The 21,539-nt window shown below is 53.9% G+C and overlaps 1 protein-coding gene across 3 annotated transcripts in view; it reads left to right on the top strand.

Moving 5' to 3' along the window:
• The window catches only part of CPNE2 (copine 2), a 44,117-nt gene extending 23,917 nt beyond the window's left edge, over positions 1 to 20,200 (top strand). For all 3 annotated transcript variants that reach the window (XM_040982660.1, XM_040982662.1, XM_040982661.1), the window contains exons 6-16: positions 112 to 195; positions 410 to 499; positions 1,041 to 1,139; positions 1,526 to 1,612; positions 3,774 to 3,833; positions 4,752 to 4,885; positions 6,474 to 6,528; positions 8,712 to 8,763; positions 10,035 to 10,168; positions 18,506 to 18,742; positions 19,780 to 20,200. In XM_040982660.1, the coding sequence (XP_040838594.1) occupies positions 112 to 195; positions 410 to 499; positions 1,041 to 1,139; positions 1,526 to 1,612; positions 3,774 to 3,833; positions 4,752 to 4,885; positions 6,474 to 6,528; positions 8,712 to 8,763; positions 10,035 to 10,168; positions 18,506 to 18,742; positions 19,780 to 19,887 (1,140 nt within the window). In that variant the 3' untranslated portion in view covers positions 19,888 to 20,200. The remainder of the gene's footprint in view (positions 1 to 111; positions 196 to 409; positions 500 to 1,040; positions 1,140 to 1,525; positions 1,613 to 3,773; positions 3,834 to 4,751; positions 4,886 to 6,473; positions 6,529 to 8,711; positions 8,764 to 10,034; positions 10,169 to 18,505; positions 18,743 to 19,779) is intronic.
• Positions 20,201 to 21,539: the final 1,339 nt, after the last annotated feature.

The raw sequence follows: 21,539 nt of genomic DNA, 5'->3' as shown, positions 1-21,539 counted from the left end.
TGGCTCTGTCTATGTTGCCTACCTGGACTCTGGGTTGGGGAAGCAGCTGGGTCCTCCCCCATCCCCCTAAATCTGGTATTGTGTTCCCATCCATCCTTCTGCTCCCCCCAGGACCTCTTTGGGAAGTCAGACCCTTTCCTGGAGTTCTACAAGCCTGGAGACGATGGCAAGTGGATGCTGGTACACAGGACAGAGGTGGGTGCCTGGAGACCTCAGGTCTCGGTGTCCCCATCTCCCACCCCTAGCAGCTCAGCATTGGGGCTGTGCAGTCCCTGGAGGACCCCCAAGGGCACATACAAGACTACAGGGATGCTCTCTGCCTTGTCAACCTCTCCCCTCCGGGGCTGCTCTGGCTACAGAGCGCTGCCACCCCTGGCCCAACTCAGCATGGCCCTCACTGTTCCTGCAGGTGATCAAGTACACGTTGGACCCTGTGTGGAAGCCCTTCACTGTGCCACTGGTGTCCCTGTGTGAGGGGGACATGGAGAAGCCCATCCAGGTGAGGGCCTTTTCCCCAGTGTACCAATTGCGCCCACCAGTCCAGTCAGGTTCCCTGAAGGTGGCTGGGCAAGGGAGCAACGTGGGATAGGGCTGGAGACCCAGCACTGTATGGTATAAGAGGGCTGCAGGGCTGCTGGCCAGGAAATCGGAAAGAAGGAATGAAGGAAGAGAGGAAAGAGGAAAGGAGGAAGGGAGGGAGGAAGAAAGGAAGGGAGAAGAAAGAGTCTAGAATGGACTCAAGGCCATGGCCTCCCAGGCCATGGGTCCCAGCCTGAGACAGGTGTGTATATGGTATTATGTTTCCTGCTCTGAGGATACAACTTCTATTTCTGGAGCAAACATACTTTGTCCTGGCCCTGGCAATCACGGAAGGCTTTCTGCAGGAGGCAGTTCAAGATCCCCTGAGGCCAGAATACTGATGGCAGGCACCACCCACATGGACCACCTAGTCGGGGAGTCTACCCAGGAAGCTGGGGGGTTAGAGATCACTGCCTGGGGGCCAGCTCTGGGGTGACGGCACTGGACTGGACTCGCTGCAGGTCACATGCTATGATTATGACAACGATGGGGGCCATGACTTCATTGGCGAGTTCCAGACCTCCGTGTCACAGATGTGCAAGGCTCGAGATGGCATCCCGGTGAGATGACCCCTGAGGCATCAGCGGGGAAGGGGTGCAGGGCTCTGAAGGCAGCAGGTGCAGCTCCCACTCATGTCTTCTGCTTGCATGACATTGAGCATGACCCTCTAAGATGCAGCTTCTCCAATCTGTCAGCTGGGGTGGGCACTAAGGGGGATGCTGCAGGCAATGCTGAGCCCACAGTCAGCAATCAGGAGCTCTCTGGCTCCCAGGCCCTCAGCCAGACCTGCCATGGAGGCATTTTTGGGTATGGACATCCATGGAGACACCCTGGAAGAGGCATGCTGCCCCCTTGCCAAGCCTATGAAGGGAATTCCAGGGTGTGGGAGAGGTGCCATGCCTGAGGAAGCCCCGAGCTGAGCTCCTTCCCCATCTGTGTCGCCCAGCTGGAGTTCGAGTGCATCAACCCTAAGAAGCAGAAGAAGAAAAAGAACTACAAAAATTCAGGTGTCATCATCCTGTGCTCCTGCAAGGTGTGTCGTGCGGGGCTGCGTGGGAGCTACGAGCCAGGTTCGGGGCCCCAGTCTGGCAGCCAGTGAGGGCTGGCTCTGCCAGGTCCTGGCTCTGTGGCCTGGGTTTTAGCTCACCAGGTTTCACCATCTACAGAGTAGAGTGTTCATGAGGGTCTCATATCACACTCTTTCCTGGAGGCCCCCAGAGCAGGAAACAACCTTCTCAGTCCTCTCCTGGTTGGAAGGTGACAGAAGGCAGCTGCTGTGTGTATGAAGCATTCTGGAACTCGTTCAGAGCACCGCAGGGGTAGAGGCGCTTAGGCAGGGTGCTCTGTCCTCCGAGTTGAAGCATTAGGTGACTGTGATGCTTGTAGGATAGCAGTGGCCAGTGGGGAAGGGGCCGGTATGTCCACTGGCCAGATGGCTGCCAGATGGGATAGGATATGAAGCCGGGGAACAGCATGGATGGGACTGTAAGAGCTGGGCTTCCAGGGCTGGCCAGTGGTGTGTGGACACTGCTGCCTGCCAGTGAGCAGGTACAGGATAGAGTTTCTGTGAGGTGTCAGTGGGGTCGCAAGGCAACAGGCAGAGCCCTTGGGAGCACTCGGCCCAGCAGTATGAATGCTGGCTAGGAGGCCTGCCTTTCACAGCACAGAACTTGGGTTCTGGTGCCAGCTCTTGACTGCAGGTTCCCACAGTGGCACAGTCTAGCAGTCATCAGGCGGTAGCTCTAGTTATTGGGTCCCTGCCATACATGTGGGGGACCCTTGTAAGGCTCAGGACTCCTGCTTTGCCCTGACTGAGTCCTAGTCCCAGACATTCGTGGAGTGAATGGACGAGACCATGGATGGTCACTCCCTCTCTCTCTGCTTCTCAGAGAAAGAAATAGAAAAATTTGGGGGGCTTGCGCCATGGCATAGTAGGCTAAACCTCTGCCCTGGTGAAGGTGCTAGCATCCCATAAAGACACAGATTCATGTCCCAGCTGTTCCATTTCTCATTCAGTTCCCTATCAACAGTTTGGGAAAGCAGCAGAGGAGGGCTGAAGTCCTTGGGTCTCTGCACCCACATGGGTAACCCAGAGGAAGCTCCTGGCTCTCGGCTGCAGACTACCTCAGCTTTGCCCATGTTGCCATTTGGGGCATGAACAAGCAAATGAAAGAGCTCTCTCTCCTTTTCTCTGTAAATCTGCCTTTCAAATAAAGATTAAATCTTTTTTCTTAAAGTTTTAAACGGTTCAGAATCAGAGATTAGGTTCTTTTAAAAATATATTTTATTTCCTTGAAAGATAAGAGTTGAAGAGAAGGAAGGAGAGAGAGATCTTCCTTCTACTGGTTCACTCCCAAGATGACCAAAATGGCCAGGGCTGGGCCAGGCAGAAGCCAGGTGATCAACTCTATCTCCCACGTGGGTGCAGGGGCCCAAGCATTTTAATCATCTGCTGCTTTCCCAGGAGCATTGGCAGGGAACTGGATCAGAAGCAGAGCAACTAGGATTCAGATTGGCACCCATACAGGATACCAGCATTGCAGATGGCATCTTACTCCACTGAGCCACAACACAGACCCCAAGTTCTTGCTTCTGCAGTTTTCACCATTCACATCTTTTTTGTCATGGTTTTTGGCACTTGCCTTATTATTATTTTTTAACCAGCCTTGAAAATTAATGAATTCAAATGAACTAAAACACATCTAGTTGGAAAGGAACACTTCTAAACTCCCCTAAAATGGCAAAACCAGCATTCTTGGCCAGCAAGAGGCAGCCAGGGTCCCAGCAAGCTGAGCCTGGTAGGCCAGCATGATGAATTCAGAGAGGCGGACTTGGCCACGTGGCCTGTTCTCTCCTTGTTCAAACGGAGGTTAGTGAGGGCCACGGCGAGGCAAGTCCCACTGGCAGCAAATTGAGGCTTTCTCCGTGGTGTAATTGCTAGGAGTAATCACCCCAACCCCTGGGGCCTGGGGGACATCATGACACATCAGTGTGTGTCACATGTCTCTCATCCTTTCGGAGCCGATGTTCTGAGGGGCTTTGCTGTAGAGAAATTGAGAAGGTCAGACCTGTGCATTTTCCTTGGCTTCATTGTCCCTGTAGAGACTCCAACAATAGAGAACCAACTCCCCCGGGGTGTCCCTGACCAGTGTGGCCAAATCCCCGACCCCCACCGCCTCCCCTCTGCCTTCCAGATACACCGGGACTACTCCTTCCTGGACTACATCCTGGGCGGCTGCCAGCTCATGTTCACTGTAAGCCTGTCCCTGCTACCCCTGCAAGCTGCAGCAGGAAGGACTTGGGATGCATTTCCCAAAGGACTTTCCTGGCACAAGGGATGTGCCTGGCTGGTTCAAGTCGTGTGGTCTTGCCGGGTGGGCTTGAGTTCCCAGTGTGGCCAGCCAACAGCTGCATCCCTTCTTGGAGAAAAAGCCACCTCCTCTCTGCTGGCCACCAGGACTTCCATCAAGGCTCTCGCCTGCCTGACCTGCTACCACCTTCCTCCTGGCTCATGAGGCACCAACCACACTGCTCCTGCCTGCTCGTCCCTCATGTCCACCTCTGCTCCATCTTAGGGCTGTGCATGTGTTATTCCCTCTGCTCTCTCTCCTGGAAAGCCTCCCCCGATCCTCCCCAGTCCTGGGTCCCCCTTTCTTCACCCTCCCCTCTGTCCAGGTATCTTGAGGCTTCCCCAGCTTGTCCCATTTGCTCTCATTCCTTGTGCAGACTGTGTCATGTCTGGGAAATGTGTTCCTTTTGCTTCTGCTCCAACCTCAGCTTGTGGCATAGTTCCTGCCTGGATATCAGGTGCTGGGTAATTAGATGCTCAACAAATGATCATGTGTGGGACCACAGCCCACAGACTGTGCCACTCATCTCAGGTTTTGGCTCTTAGGCCAGTGGTCCCAGGCCAGGGGGTGGAGTCTGCTGCTGTCATACTCTGCCCATCACTCCACACTGCCCAGCCATATCTCTCCCTGCCCCTAAATCCTTCTGTGGACTGGAGGACCTTGCCAGGAGCTTGCACCAGGCACTATAACAGATGAGATTCTGGGTGTCAGACCACTACCTCTAAACACTGAGTTTCCTGTGTCCCATCAGATTCTCCGAGTCCCTGGGGGCAGCATAGGGGAGCCAGTGGCACACACACTGGCCTTTCATCCCACTTACAGGTCGGAATAGACTTCACAGCTTCCAACGGAAATCCCCTCGATCCTTCTTCTTTGCACTACATCAACCCCATGGGCACTAATGAGTATCTGTCAGCCATCTGGGCTGTCGGGCAGATCATCCAGGACTATGACAGGTAAGCTGGGTTCAGCCAGGGCTCCATGTATACCAGGAAGCTGTTTGTTGCAGCTGGAAGGGACCCTGATGAATGGGTCCAGCACATACACACTGTTAGTACCCCTTCCTATGCCAGTGGCAGACATGGCTAATCAATTGCCAGATTATAACACCAGATTCAAGTTGGGATCATTTTCCATGCAGTATACCAAGTGTAGCCAGTAAAAGTGAGTCAGGTCAGATGACAACCCCCTCACTATTGCTATAGCCTCTCCTTTTAGAGCTGGAGAAATGAAGGCCTGGGGTCGGGGTAGAGGTTTTGTCCAGAGGTACTCAGATCAGGGCCAGCACCTCATGGCCTGACAATCTGAGGCTCCACCAGCAAGTATGCGGCCTGTTTGCTTAGCTGTGCTCCCAAGGACCTGTGGGCCAGGGTCCAGTGGAAAGTCCATATAGGAAAGTGGTATAGAGCTTAGGCAGGTGTGGCTATCACAGATGGTGCTGGCTGAGGGCTCCAGGCCAGAGAGTGGAGTGACCAGGAGGTAAGCACACTGGGAGCAAAATGGGGGACAAGTCCAGAGAGATCAGGCAAGCTCAGGACCCCTGGGTCTGCCTAGTACCCTGGAGTGAGGCAGTGTGAGGACCAGGAGCTCCACAACCCCTGGCCACAGAAGTATGGTCTGCCGAGCAGGGAAGTTGGGAGTCCTGTCTGCATGGGCAGGTTGGAGTGGCATCCTTGGTGCACTCCAGAGACCCCATGTCCCGTGGCTCACTCAGCCCCTTCACCGAGCTCACTAACGGGCACTTGGCCTTGGCCAGGCCCATGAGCACTGGACATCTGCTTTGAGCCACCATTACCTCCCATCCCATATGGTATCCGTTAACTTCCTTCCTGGTTTCCCTGCATCTCCTGGCTCCCCAGCAGCCAGAGGCATCTTAAAACAGACAGACTGAATTCCTTCCTGGAGGTCTTATTTAAAAAGGAAGACGGGAAAGAAAAAAAATTGGCATTCTGGGAGGTCCATTTACACGTGAAACAAAAGCTAAGGGCATTGTGGGAGCAGTTGGGACTTTTGATGGGAACTTGGAGGATGAATAGGAGTTTGCTTCAAGGAACAGATTGGGGAGAGATATTAAAGGTAGGGGCACAGCAGATTTAACCCTGGCGTACAAAAGTTCCCTGTGTGTATGGGAAAACCTAATCAGAGTGTCGGGGGGATAAGGACAGTAAGTGTGAGGAGGGACAAGATTCTCCAGCCACATGACACAGGACCTTGAATGCCAAATCAGGCTCCTCAGAGCTATAGACGACAGGTTGCGAAACAGTAATTCCACTTCCATCAAGAAGGATCTAGAAGCAGCAGCTGGACTAATTAGTTGGCAGTACTGTTGATTAGTCATGTCAGCCCTGGGTGTTGAGCCCTCAGATCGCTCAGGACACCTGACGGTCAGAGGCGGGTGTAGGCTTAGGGGAAAGACTACAGAACCAGCATTTCCTGGGGGTGGTGAGTTTTTTTACTGTCCTGGGTCAGGGCCTGGAGGGGTGGACGTGGATGAGGAGAGGTCTCTAGGGAGTCACCAGAGTTTTCTCATCTATCTCTGCCCAGCGACAAGATGTTTCCGGCGCTAGGATTTGGGGCCCAGCTGCCCCCAGACTGGAAGGTGAGTGAATTCCTATGTGGGGCTGAGGTGGGGCTTGTGCCAAGGTTTTTGCTTGGCAGAAGTCTTGGGTGGGGACCCTGTGCCTGTGCTCGGCCCCAACTACACTCAGTATCTCTAGCTCAAATCTCTTGCAGCTGCAGGGGCCATCCAAGGGGCCAGCACCTTGAAACCTGCGCCAAGTGGGCCAGATGACAGGGTTGCCAGATTCAGCCAACAAAAATACAGAACACCTCCATGAATTTCACATAAAAGCCACTTTTCAGTGTGCCCTAAATGTTGCATAGGACACTCATATACTACAAACTAACTGGTGTATCTGAAGCTCATGTTGAACTGGACATCATGTTGGCTGGCCTGCAGTGCTCAAGCTGGAAATGGGGGCTGTATGGGCCTGAGGACAAACCCAGAGGAGGGAGCCCCAACTCAGACTGGGGGAATCAGGGAAGGCTTCCCAGAGGAGGCTCGGTGCAAGCCCAAAGGGGAAGGACAAGCAGGAATTTGTAAGAGTGGCTAGGCATGGTAAATGTTGTGGCAGGGAACAGCCCATGTGAGGGCTTGGCAGTAGAGAAGGCGGGCAGGTCAGAGATTTGGGGAGAAGCTGGGAGGGGGCTGCCCTGGGGTAGGGCGGTGGAATAGAGGGTAGCCACTAGCAGGAGGTGAGGATAGGCCTAACTTGATGTCCCAGAGAGGAAGAACTTCGAGAGATCTCAGGCCACACAGTTGCAGGCTCCATTTTACAGATAAAAAGCAATGAGCTCAGAGTCTCAAGGTGACTTGCCTGAGGTCATGTTCACCACTAGGGTCCTGTCTTCCAACTGGAAGAGATGGGATCTCACACTTATTCCTGCAATTTGTCATCTCCCCAGCGGGCAGCCTGTGGAACATGAGCACCGAGGACCTGGCACCTCTGGCTCAGCCAAGGCTCCTCTCATCTGCCCTGCTGGGCCACACACACAGAATTAGCTTCAGTCACCCATCCTTTCTGGTCCTCTCTGGGGAGGACAGTGGTCATCTAGAACATGAGGGAGGAACTGAGGCACTGGGGCAGGAGAGGTGGGCATCCTGACCCCATAAGGTGTGAAGCTGGATCCTAGAGGACCCAAGCCAGGGGGGGCATTCCAGGGCTGGCACAGGAATGCTGCCTGGAGGGTGGGGGCGGGGTGAGCCAGGGCAGTCAGGCCCAGCACGAGCCTGTTGCTAGGACACCAGGCAGCTTTCAAAGAACTCAGGCTGAATGAGATGTTTTCTCCAGCGACAGCCTCCTTGGAGATGTCGCAGGGTAATTCAGGAGAGTGAGGCTGGGCCAGGCCAGAATGGACACAGGAAGCCGACTGCGAAAAGGCATGTTGCACTGGGCCTGCCCCTGCTGTGGGAGCTGGCCAGGCTTGGCCCCTCCTGGTGCTTCCCCCTCTTTCTTGACATGCCCCTGCTATGGACACCTTTCTGCTCATTGCCACCTCAGGGCCTTTGCGCTTGGCCATTAACCCAGCCTATTGCTGGCTCCTGATGGCCTCCTAGCATTCTTATGTGCTCTCTGGGAGGCCTTCTCCGAGCACACCCAATCCAGGGGTGGGGAGGGGGAAGGAGGGAGGGTTGGCAAGGCTTTCCTCCCTGTTGGGGCCCTGTCATTTGCCTGCAGTCTCTTGGTGGTGCTGTGGGGGAGTGGCTGGGCTTGCTTCTCCCCTGGGGCCACAGGGCCAAGTACACAGTAGCTGTTGACAGACAGAACTTGGGACATGGCCCACCCAGTGCCTTGGGCTAGCACAGGGATTGGTTCTTGGCTGGGCCAGGTTGCTCTCTGCTTGAGCCAGCCAGCGTGGGGGTGGGGGGGATTAGGGGTGTTGGCACTAGCACCGAGGCTGGCAGCAGAGAAGTAGCCTCAGTCCCTGGGTGGGGTAAAGGGTGGCCTTGCTTCCCAGCTGCCTGTTTATGTGGGGAAAGCATCGGAGGCCCCCTCATGGTGTTCCAGCATGCAGTGGCTGACAGCAGTGTTTCTTGGCACCCGCTGGCTCCCTCAGGAACTCTTGGCGGGGCAGGGGTCACAGGCAGAAGAGACTGGGGTGTGGCAGAGGGGAGGGGAGATATAGGCAAGCTTGATGTGCCCTGAACCCCCGGGTGGGGGTTCAGAACTCAGTCCGGCACCAGGTGGAGGCTTCCAGACCAGCATTGTCTCTGCATTTCAGGTCTCCCATGAGTTTGCCATCAACTTCAACCCTACCAACCCCTTCTGTTCAGGTGAGTGTTTGCCTACCATCCTCCTGCACCTGCCCCAGGCCTGGGAAGAGGAAGGACCCAGGGAATAGGCTCTTGCCCCTTTCTCCCTCCCCAGCATGCTTGCTCGGCATGACAGATGGAAACAAGCTGGAGTTTGGAGTCAGGCAGTACCTAGTTTGAGGACAGCATCTTGCTCTTTCCTGGCTGTGGGGTCTTGGAGAGATCTCTGCCCCTCCCTGGATCTTTGCCTCCTCACCTTACCCAGACAGGAGTGAGACTTGCTTAGCTCTGTCTCCCCTGACTCCCCACCACTGTACACCCCAGGCAGTCAGGTGACAAGGACAGGACACCCTGCATGAGCCTGCAAGTGAGGTGGCACCCGGTCACATCTGCTCTCCTCTCCTATGCTCTCGCCTCCCTGCCTGCCTCAGAGTGTTGGCCCTGCTCTCCAGCCAAGAATTAGGGTTTCACGGTGAGGCAGCAGGCAAGGTAGAGGCTGGGGAGTGTGGTGTCTGTGTCATGCTCACCCCATCCCAGGCCTAAGAGAATTCCAGAACCTCCCAGTTGAGAAACATGGAGGAGGACAGAGGGGACCTAGGAATGGAAGGGAGGTGGGGATGGTCCCTATAACAGGAGACCTTGCCACCTAGGGCTTGGCTTGGGTGGGCAGAGCACCTGCCTGCGCTGGGTGTCTCCCCAGCCATGCCCCAAGCTAAGGCCCATCTGTGACTTGGAAAGCTTGAGCTGGCCATATCTGCTGCAGTCATAGTCCTGTATTCCTGCAGAGGCTGGCTGGTGTGGGATGACTCTCCGGGGACATTTCACCCCAGATCCAGTTAGGCAGCCTCTCCGGCATTTCCAATGGTGGGATATTTGTGGGTTCAGAACAGTAATCATTTACTGGACTGCAGGGGTTATGTGAGCATCTGCAGCCCCTCAGCCTATCGTGTGTGCAGAAGGCAATTCCCTGGCTGGCTTCCCAGTCACTGCCAGCTTTGCAAGCCCCTTTGCCAGGCAAGGCCTTTGTCTGCTAACCCAGTGTATGAGCCATAAGCTACTGACCAACAAGGACGTCGCCCCAGACTCCATGGCTAAGATGTGGCATACACAGGATTCAAACTTGGGTCTGTCTGGATCCACCTTCAGGACCTTTGGCTTTAAAACGTGGGCCCCAGCTGACCATGCAGGAATATTTTGGTTGAGCCTGAAGGAGGTGCTTCAGCAGGGGCAAAGGACATGGTCATGGTTTAGGGGTCTGGGCTGATCTGGATTCTCTTCCTGATTCTGAGTAGGCGTGGATGGCATCGCCCAGGCATACTCGGCCTGCCTGCCTCACATTCGCTTCTATGGGCCCACCAACTTCTCCCCTATTGTCAACCATGTGGCACGTTTTGCAGCCCAGGCCACGCAGCAGCAGACGGCCACGGTGAGTAGGCGGTCACTAGGCACAGGCATGGATGGGTGTGCTGAGATCCCGCTGCCTGACACTAGGGAGGGGCTGTCTGCCTATCCCACCCACCAGAGGGGCCTGGCTCTTGATCTTGCTGGAGACCCTGTCTTCTCTGGGCCTCAGTTTACACTACAGGTATGATGGAGGGGTTGGAGCAGTTTGATGGGTCCTGACTTCCTGGGAGCTCAAGCCTGAGGAAGCTGTTATGCTCCTACTTAGGCGGAAGCAGGGCTCTCTGATGGGTGGGATGCAGCTTGCAAGTGAGGGTGCTTGCTACTCCCGGGACAGGTGGGAATTGGCAGATGGAGATGCCTGGGGCCTTCCGCCGACCTTTCTGAGCTACCCGGCTCCAAGCAGAGCAGCCTCTCATGCTGAAGGCTGCAGAACTATCTGGCCCTAGCCTGATGCTCATTCACAAGGCTAGTGGCTGGCCTGAGGTTACCAAGGCTTCTGTGTGCATGGCATCTAGAACATATGGCACATAGCTTTGCAGGGCTCCTACATTCCCAGTGCTCCTAGCTGCCACCCACCCCCCATGGTGTCAGGGCCAGGCAGACTTCCAGCATGTCCTAGTGGCAGGGACAGATGCCTGAGTTGGGACCACCAGGGTTACCCTTGCCTGCCCTTGCCCACAACATGGAATTGTGCAATAGGAGGTGAGGAGTCTTCTCTGAGACCACTGCCTCCACTTCGGCAACTTTGCTAAGGTCCCTTCTACATTCTTCTGACCTTACAAGTAGGGCTTCCTGGCCCCGGCCCCCAGGCCTTGTTTCACAGGCTCAGATTGTGGCTAGGAATCCAGTATCTAGCCCTTGTGGTCTGGTGAAATGCATGGGAGTCTGATCCGGGGCTGAGACGTAAGCCATTCCCTCCTGGCCAACATTCATGGGGAGCCCTGGACAAGCCTCTGCCCAATTCTGGGCTTTCACTTCATTAAGAAAAAGAGTTGCAGAAGTTCCTTCTAGAATGTCCTTTTCACTCAAATATCCTGAACTTGGCCACCTTCCTATTGCCAGAGCCACCACTGTTTCTCTCTGGACATGGTAGGCACCCCTTGGGTCCATTCCAGCCCCTCCTCATCCCAAGCCCTCCACAAACTCGTCCATCTCCTCTCTCCCATTGCCCTGTCCCTTCCTTTACCCATGAAAATTTTGCCACCCTGACTCCAACATGCTTCTCAAACACACTGTGTTACTGTCCGATTTTCATTCCCAAAACCACATTCCTGGGACAGCTGACTTAAGAGAGAGGAAAGGTTAATTTAGTTCATGGGTTTGCAGGCTAAACACTGAAGCAGCACAGTTCTAGCTGTAGCGGGGGGCAGGGGGACCTCCGCTGTGTCACACCTTGCACATGCAGAATGGGCCACCCTCTCCAACCAGTGAACCCAGAGAGCAGGAGGGGCCGGGCCTGCTCCTTTTCTGACAGCTGCCCTGGAGGACTGCCTGGAGTGGGGGCATCCTTCTGTGGATAGCATCCCCAGCAAGACCCAGCAGGGTTAAGACACCACCCGGGACACCCACATCCTGATTGGCACCTGGATTTAGGTCCTGGCTCCACCCCTTTATTCCAGCTTCCTGCTAGTGAGCCCCCTGGGAGGTAGCAGGTGATGACTCAAGGTAGCTGGGTCCCCACCATCATGGGGGAGGCCCAGGTTGAGTTCTGGGATTCTGCTATCAAGCTAGCTCAGCCTTAGCAGCATTTGGGGGAGTGAATCACTGGATGGGAAACTTGTAACTGTCCCTATCTGCCTTTCAATTAAATGCAAATTTTAAAAAATAACCATATCCAAACAGCAGCATATGCCAAGCTATGGCCTTGCTTCCTCCCCAGGCTTTCTGTGCAAACAGCATCGTCTCATCCCTCAAGGCCCCATCCAAAGCTGCCTCCCTGGGGCAGCCTGCCTTGACCACCAGCCTGACCTCTTGGGTCTCCTGCTGTTTCTGAGAGCTCCCATCTTGCTCTTGACAAGGGTCAGCGTGCACATTGTCCACATCTGCTTGTCTGTTGTACATTTCTGCAGGGGGCCCTCAGCCCTTTGGGGTGGCTGTGGGGGACTAGGACTCTGTACACTGTTATCTCGTCATTTGGCTCAATGCCTGGTATGTGGCAGGTACTCCTTCTGCTTTGTAAACAAATAGATTTAGGTCAGCTCTGTCATGGCTGTGCACCGTGCCAGGCCCTGGAGACATGGACCAGACTAAGGAAGGGACCAAGTCCATAAATAAAGGGACTGTGGGGACTGCCCAGAGGAGGGGACACCCAGCCATGAGCGAGGGGGAGGTTGGCTTCTGGGAGCAAAGACAGGAGTTGGGCAGTTACATGAGTAAGGGGAGGCAGGCCTGTCCTGATCGAAGGGCAGCTGCAGTCTTTGAGTGGAGAGAACCCCAGAAGCAGGTGCCAGAGTTTGAATCCTACCCTGTCTCTCCCTTGCTCACCAATGACCAGAACAGGTCATTTACCCTCACTTACTTAGCTTGTGCAATGGGAACACTAATGGAACCTACCTTGAGGCAGCAGTTTTTAGGATTAAATGAGATGATGCAGAGCCTGGTACCCAAAGGAGACTAGAAAGGACAGACCAGCAATGAGTTCAAGGAAGAGCATCCTATGGCAGAGGGAACAGCACACATGGAACCCTGAAGCAGAAAGGAGGTCAAAGGGTGCAGAAGACAGGGTGCTGGTTTACTGCTGTGGGATAACTGACCCCAGCCTTGACCGTGGTGCTGAGACAAGTCCCTTCTCTGCGCTAAGCATTTTCTCTTGGGAAATAGCAGAAAACCTTGGAGTGATGTGAGGACCAGAGGCAGTCTGAATGGGAAACCTGAATTGGGAAAGGCCTGGGTGGTACTTTGTGGTTTCTTTTGTTTTGTTTTTGTTTATTAATGATTTATTTTATTTGAAAGGAAGAGTTACAGAGAATGAGGGACAGAGAGTCACTCCGCAACTGGTCCAGGCTAACCAGGAGTCCAGAGCTCCATCTGGTCTCTCACATGGATGGCAGGGACCCAAACATTTGGGGCATCCACTGCTACTTTCTCAGGTGCACTAGCAAGGAGCTGGATTGGAAGTGGAGCAGCCAGGACTCCAACTAGCATTCATGGGGATACCAGTCACAGGCGACTGCTGTGCTGTGATAGCAGTCCTTGTTCTGTTTTCTAAAATTAATTTATTTGAGAGACAGAGAGAGCTCCCATCTACTGGCTCCTTCCCTGAATGCCCACAATAGCCAGGATTGAGCCAGAGCTGAAACCAGGAGCTGGAACTTAATCTAGGTCTCCTAGCATCGGAGGCAGAGACCCAGTGACCAGAGTCTGCATTCATAGGTAGCTGGAATCAGGAGTCATGCCAATTAACTCTGATGTGGGATGCCAGTTGTCTCAATGTCAAAACCCACTCACCTTAATTCCTAGAGGTTAAACGAGGATAGGTCTGGTTGAAGAGGGTGGAATGAGAGGCAACCTTCAGCTAGGGCCCCTCCCACTGAGAAGCCAGGGTTATTGCCCCACCCTTCTGCCAGCTGCCTGAGCTGCCTTTCAAAGGGATGGGGGGAAAAAGGGCCTGTGTGTTTGTTTAATGGGAAGAACCCAGGGCAGGGAGCAGGAGTGCATCCCAGCATTCAGCTGCTGCCAAGGCTCTTTCACCTGCTGCATCTGCTGAGCCAGGGCCAAGACTGGGCAGGAGATGTGGTCCTAGGAAAAGGTGGGCTTGTGACTGCTGCACCCCAGGGCTGGTGCCAACCTGTGTGCTTCTGTGTTCTGGGGAGTGAGGACTTCTTGGAGGGAAGAGCTTGACCCTTTCTTGGAACAAAAAGACTTGAAGCTCAAGCAAGGGACAGCTAGTCCTGATTCTCCAGTCACTTCTGTCCTGACCCGGTCCTCCTAGCCTGAGGGAAGTGGCCTTATCCTGGCTCCCTTGTCCTTAGTAAGCTCTGTCACCCATCCAGGTTGTGTGACCTTAGCTGATCTCCAAGACTTTCTGGGCTGCAGAAGTGAGGTTGGCCTGAGGAGTGGGAGAGTCTCTACTGGCCCCTTTTGTTCTGGTGCCCAGGGGCAGTTACAGTTATTCTGTACTTGCTGCCTTACACCATCCCTGATCTCATGTACACCAAAGGAAGGGGAGGCTGCCAAATGTTTCAGCTTCAAGCTCTTGGAGGGAGCCCCATCAATCTGCTTCACATCTCAGCTCCCTCACTTCATGGCTGTGTGACCCAGGGCAGATAGCTTAGGCTCACTGAGCTTCAGTTTCTCATTCATATAACAGAGATGGTGGAAATAACACCTGCCTTCTACAAGAATGGTGAGGATCCAACCATGCAGAAATTATTTAGCCCAGTGCCTGGCACACAAGGGCTTCCATGGTGGCTGAATCTCCTGGGGTTACCTCTTGGGCTAGCATTTGGCTGAGCTCACTGAGACCCAATGCAAAAGGAAGTCATCGGCGTATCATGTGATTTTTTTTCAGTTGTTTTTTGGTTTGGGGGGAGTATTTGGTGTGGCACAGCCCTCCCTGTCCCCAGACATATGCACACACTGGCACACCCACATACAGGAAACAGAGAGCAGGTGGTGGAAGCGTCTCTCTAGGCAGGCCTGCATCCTCCCATTCATTCACTGAATACATCCTCACCACGCACAGTTCTGCAAAGCACTGGTGAGACTGTGATGAGCAAGATATGGCCTCTGGCCCCCTCGTCCCACACCAGCCCCGAGTCTTCAGGCTGATGGGGAGCCAGACCAGGAGGCAGCAGCTGTGGTGCAGTGTGACTGAACCTGCGATGGTAGTATAGGATCATAAAGCTGGCAGCCAACCCAGAGGGCTCAGGGCAGGCTTCCTGGAAAAGTGATTTCTGAGCTGAAACATGGTGGAAGAGTAAGAGTTAGCTTTCTAAAGTTTGCATGTGCACGAAGGGCCCAGGCAGAAGGCCTACCCTAGGGCAAGGTCCTGAGGCCTGCTGTGTGGCATGACTGGAGTGAAGACCTGAGGTAGAAGAGCAAGTGGGGACAGATGAGGCTTACAAAGCCATTGGGCATTGGGATGTTTTTCTTGAGTGTAGTGTAGAGCCACTGGAGAGTATAAAGCTGGTTTGGATTTAGGGGCCATGATGGGCCTTCATGTTCTGGGCCTTGCTGTTCCTGTCTTACCCTAGTTGGTCACCTTGGTACCGGTGTTCCAGTGCAGGAGGATCAAAGGAAACAGCTAGCATCCCAGGAACCGCCCCCCACACCCTCCATCTGCAGGGCCCTTGCAACCAATGTCTCATAAATAAGCCAGGGACTAAGTGCAGTTTCCCCAGACTCTGCCTGGAAGTGTTGTGGTCAATTTCTTGTCAATCCAATCACATGATAAATGCATTAGGGGAAGCAACTATTTACAGTTCTAGGCACCTGAAGCACCTCTGGGTAAAAGAAAAGAGTGCCCATCCCTGGAGTGTGTTGGGAGTTTGGGGATTCGGCCTGATAGCAAATGGCTGATTTTGGCATGCGGACATCACACAAGCCTTGGAGGTGTGGAGTGTGTATGCGTGTGAGGGACTGCCTGGAGCACTCACAGTATGGAGAGAGAGAGGGTGTCCAGGGAAGTGCTCGCTGAGAGATCATCACCAGCCTTGTGCCTGCTTAGGGCAGGGGAGTCTCCACTCCGATGGCTTACAGCTGTGGCTAGGCAAGCTATGTCAAGAAGAAGGAATGAAACCAGGAGAGACATGGAGGTGGGAACACTGGGGGTGGCTGCTTCACTCGCATCTCTCTCCCCTTCCAGCCTCCCTTCTGCTGTCTTAGGGGTGGGGCTATGACCCCTGAGGCTATCATGGACCTTGGAGGCCCCTGAACAACTGTGGCTCTGCTCAGGCTGGGTGAGGAGCCCAGGACTTGTTGCCTTCATTTGCACAGCCAAGGTTGGCCCAGGCTGCTGGCTGTCTCACAGGCCTGGCTGGGTAGGAGCTGAGGCCAGGCACATGGACATGGGCATGCGACTGCACACAGAAGGGAGGATTCACATCCAATGCCAGGGCCCTGGGCCCTATACTGTACTACTGTTCTGGAAGTTCAGGCATCAGGGTGCTGGGTGAAAGAAAAGCTTTTCCCTGCTGGGGCCTCACTGTTGGAGAGATACCATGCCATGGGGCGGTGGTAGGGACTGTCCTGGAGAAACTTGCTGTGCAGTCAGCCAGACTTGGATCTGAATCTGGACTTTGCCTATGAAGCCTTCACACATCACTTCACCTCGCTGAACCTGTCTTGTCCCCTCTAAAAGGGGCATCATACAGGGCATGTCTTAGAGACCCTGTCACTTGCTGTGTATTGCCATAGACTCTTAGGCTGTCTGTCAGTGTCCAGGGAGCCAGACCCCTTCTTCCCCCAGGGAGGAAGGCTGCACAACTATCAGGGAGGCCCAGGCCTGAGCTCTCTGTGTTGTCTAATCTAGCTGCATGGCGTGGCTGATTGAAATGGGAGAGCCCTGGTGGTGGGGGTTTGGAAGGAGGACCAGTACCTAAAGTGGAAGGGGTTTGGAAACAAGTCCCACCCACTGAGTGGTAAGGCCCATTAGACCAAGGTCAAGCATTCTTTCCTTTTCTCTTTGCCAGACCTCTCAGCGCCCTCCTTCCTGCCAGCTTAAGTGCCCCAGAAACACTGTCCTAGACTGTTCCCTGCAGGACAGAGCTGGAGTTAGGGAATGAGCTAGGGGCAGGGGCCCCAGAACAATGGTAGGTTGTGAGGGACAGAATCTGGTGAGTTTAGGATGCCCCCCAGAGCTGGAAATGGGGGGCTGGCCATGGCAGCCCTCCACGGCAGGATTCAGGCTGTCATCTCCATGGCAACAGGTATCCCCAGCCAAGAGAATGGTCTCTTAAAGGCACAGAACAGCACTATTGCTGCCTGGAGCTAGGTTGAGGAGACTGGGTCCATGTTGGCCCATGGCCCACCCTGCCCTTCCTTCCCCAGAATGCCCTTGGAGGACAGACAAGAGAAGCAAGGCACCCTTGAGGGCTGGGTCTTTGTCAGTTTTCCAGGGAGCCAACGGCTTGAGTAAATGAGAAGGTGGCCAACTGCTGCCTGGAGTCTGGCTCCATTCTGCCCTCCTTAGTTCCATGACCTTGTCTTGTCTGGGCCCAATTTCCTCTTCTGGCAATGGAAAGACAGCTCTGCTGTCTCTCCTCTAAAAGTCTCCCACAGGCACATTCAAACTAAAATGTCATTCCCAGGGATCTTGAGTGCTCAAGGTAAGAAGGCAGAGATCCAGAGAGAAGTTACGATCCAAGGTGCATCTGTTTATGCTTTCCTATGAGTTTCTAAAATGAACCACAGGGGCTAAGAACAGAGCGATATTGAAGCCGACAGCTGAGCCAGCCAGGGTACATGGCCCCTCTATCCATGGGATCCACCCTTGGGCTCTCCTGGTTTCATTCACTCACCAGCCCTCCCCCATCCCACCCCTCATCTTCAGAGTTTGAACTTTCTCATGCTTACCCACACTAATCATTCCGCATCTTTGCACTCAAGTGATTTACAAAGAAACTTTCGATCCCCTAGAAATGAAAAAACCAGTACGGCTAGCCATAAACAGAAGGTAACAATCAAAAGAAATATTTCTCGGTGGTCTTAAGAGTCTGGCTGGAGACTACTACCTCCTGAAGTGCCCAGCTTCCTGCCTTCTTTTGCTGTTGCTAAGGGAGGGGAACAAATGCTACAGAAACCTGAAAGACACAACAGCACCAAACAACACTTGCCCTGCTGGGCACATTCCTGAAACAGAAAGACCATTCCCGAAACAAGCACTCTTCTCGCTGTGCCTCTGGGATGTTCAAAGCCACATCTGGCAGGTGACTCGAAGCCATTTGTTGCCCAGCACAGGTCCCACACTCCCAGGAGCCTTGTAGCCTGGACTCTCAGCTCCAGTAAGGTATCTTAGATACCAAGCTGAGGAGGGAACAAGTGGGATTACAGGTATCCACACCCACTCTTGGGATGGGAGTCTTTTGGCCATCGTGAAGGCTGCCAACTGTGCTGCCGCCATATCAGGCACACTTTGAAGATGAAGAAACTGAGCCATCCTGCGTTGAGTCAGTTGCTGAGTCCCACGGTACAGAAGTAGCAACGACAGACTTTGATTCTGGCCTCTCAGACATCTCAATAGTGGCATCCAGGGTGGCACACGGGGCTGGAGGAAAGTTCTAAGCTTGGGCTACAGCAACACAGTAGGTGGCTGAAGTGCTGTCAGAAGAGCTGACAGGCTGGGAGAAGCAGAGAGGGAGGTAGCAGGGATGCAGGGGTTTGGAGCTCTGCTGAGATGCCACTGTCCCCCTCCCTGCAGCAGTACTTCATCCTGCTCATCATTACGGACGGCGTTATCAGCGACATGGAGGAGACACGGCACGCCGTAGTGCAGGCTTCGAAGCTGCCCATGTCCATCATCATCGTGGGTGTGGGCAATGCCGACTTCACTGCCATGGAGTTCCTGGATGGGGACAGCCATAGGCTGCGCTCCCACACGGGGGAGGAGGCAGCCCGGGACATCGTGCAGTTTGTGCCCTTTCGAGAGTTCCGCAATGTGAGTGTGTGGGTCTCAGCTGGGGTGGGATGGGAGGCAGTTCCAGGACCCAGGCAACTAGAGTTCAACATTAAAGATGAAAAGTCACAGGCTATTGCAGCCTGTTCTTGGCCTCCTTCACACCTAGTGCCAGTGTTTGTGTACTTCCAAGGGTTACATGTGCCAATCATGCCAGGCCTTGCCTTGGATGACGCCAACAGAAGCAGTGCTCTGTCTGGCAGGGTCTCTGGAGGGATACAATAGTTCAGGCAGATGGAGGGAAGTGACCTCCAGGGGAGGAAAGAGGAACTTTTCTGGTACTTACCCAGCCCCTCTTTGTAGGAGAAATGGAAGACAAGGCCCTTCCTTCTATTAGATTGACTTCTGTTAAGGGGACTGGTGGTTCTGGCCTTACTTGCAGTGATCCCAGGTCTGCCTATAAGGAGGCAGGCTGCAGGCTTCACGTGCCATCTCCCAGTTGCCATCCTTGGTGCCAGCAGCCTAAGTCCCTGCAGCTAGAAGAGCCTCTGAGTCCTAGAATTGAGTAGTGGGCCCTCCTCCTCTCCCAGGAGTAGGGTGGGAGTGCTCTGCTCCTTCCCCTGGAGCATTAGCCCCCTAAGGGCAAATGCTGGGCATCGGTCAACTAAGTCCCACAAGGGATGGTGATTGAGCATCTCCTCCACACACCTGGCCTGGGGCTGGCCACCAGGCAGTGGACCAGTCAGTTATGCCCAAGTATACCAGCTAAGAAGGTGTTTAGAACATGTTTGCCAGATAGATGAGTACGCTGTTCAGCTCGCCTCCGCTGTCTCTCCCCTAAAAGCCTCCCACAGGCAAATTCAAACTAAAATGTCAAGGTAAGAGTTACACTTAATGTAGAGAAAGGCGTTGCTTAGTGGTGAAATTTCAGGGAAGCTGGAGCTTGGCCCTAATGGCCTTCGTGGATACCTGTTCTTACAGCTGTATGGCATGGGGTCCCTCACAACTTCTGAGCCCACATTAATCTTCATTCTTTATCTCCCCCACCCCCACCCCCCGCCCTACCCTCTGCTCTGCAGGCAGCAAAAGAGACTTTGGCCAAAGCCGTGCTGGCGGAGTTGCCCCAGCAAGTTGTGCAGTATTTCAAGCATAAAAACCTGCCCCCCACCAACTCGGAGCCCGCCTGAGCACCAGCGCCCACCCAGCCAGCAGCAGCATGTGGCTGCCGGGCCGCCCGCCCTCCCCCAGGAGCATGCTGTTGTCCTGCTTCCCTGTGGGTGGCCTTTTTCTAGCCAATTCACGTTTTCATTTTTTACAACCGGACTTCCACCCTCAACTTCCCCCAGCACAGCTGGGCCTCTTTTGTTGGAGTCAAACTGATGACGCTTCCAGAGGCCAAAGCGGCTTCCTTTCCTCCTCCCCCACCCTTAAGTATTGAATGTACTTTGTATCATTTGAGTGCAGTTATTATTGTTATTAAAAATAAAATTTTTACAATCACGATTGGCTTTTTCCAAATAACTAGCTACAGACTGAAAGGAATGTGTCCCCAGTGCACACCTCTGTATCCTAACCCATGCCCAACTGATGTTCTGATTTTTTAAAAATACTATGACTTTGATCTACTTGTTTATTCTCAGGGGGGAAAAATGGGTTTCAGACGTCCTTGTGTCAGCTCCTTCTTTAGTGGGGACTTCATGAGCTCTCAAGTTCAATTCCACAAAGGCATCCAGAGACCCAGTCTCTAAAAATCTGGCCATCATCTTCCGTATCCCTGCTTCTCCCACCATCACGCATCCTCCCTTCACCTCTTGGAGTTCATTAGCCCCTTCAACACAAGCTCCATGTAACCACTGCCACTAAACATTTCTTCTGGGCCTGATGTTTCCAGCCCTGTGTAAACACTTTACAGCACTGTCAAGAACCTTCAGCAGCCCCAGAGATGAGGAAATAAGCAGAGAAGGATGTCCAGTCTACCGGAGGTGGAGACAGAACAACTAGCTGAGTCTGCCTTTCATACAGCCCACACTTGTTCCAGTCTCGCATACCTTCCCTTCCCTCTAACAAGCAGTTCTTCTGCCCAAGCCACTAATGACTTTTTCCCTCTGTACCCCAATAATTGAGGAGTCAGCTACCTCCACCTACCCTCCCAGGTCACCACTTTCTACTAGTGGCCTGCTAGAACGGGGCAGCACCAGGCAGGTTCCCACCTCCAGGAGCCCAGTGACCTTAGGAGCCACCTGATGCGGTGGGGGTGTGGGACACCTTGATCATATGCTTCCAGTGCCTCTGCTCATTCTGTGGCTCCAAGCCAACCCATCCTGCTAATCATTACTGCCCTTCACTTCTCATGAGAGTGCTGCAGGGCAGTGTGGGCTCTGACAGGTGGACGGTCCTTCAAGATGGCATTGCCGCCAGGTCCCCAGGTTGGCAACGTGGACAGAACACCAGTCCGAGCACATCTGGTAAGCTGCAGCTCATTTGCCTGGGCCCACTGCAAGAGCAGCTGTTGGTTGCAACCACAGCACATGACTATTTCACTTTTTTTTTTAACATTTATTTTTATTATTTTTTTATTGGAAATGCGGATATACAGAGAGAAGGAGAGACAGAGAGGAAGATCTTCCTCCGTGAATCTTCGTCCGATGATTCACTCCCCAAGTGAGCGCAACGGGTCGATACTATGCCGATCCGAAGCCAGGAGCCTCTTCTGGGTCTCCCACGCGGGTGCAGGGTCCCAAAGCTTTGGGCCATCCTCGACTGCTTTCCCGGGCCACAGGCAGGGAGCTGGAAGGGAAGCGGGGCTGCCGGGATAGAAACGGCGCCCATATGGGATCCC

Source organism: Ochotona curzoniae, unplaced genomic scaffold (assembly GCF_017591425.1).
Source record: "Ochotona curzoniae isolate NIBS_2020 unplaced genomic scaffold, NIBS_Ocur_1.0 contig_3622, whole genome shotgun sequence".
NCBI classification, from domain to species: Eukaryota; Metazoa; Chordata; class Mammalia; order Lagomorpha; family Ochotonidae; genus Ochotona; species Ochotona curzoniae.
Note: the sequence above shows the minus strand (reverse complement) of the source record. Positions and strands in the feature narration are given on the sequence as shown.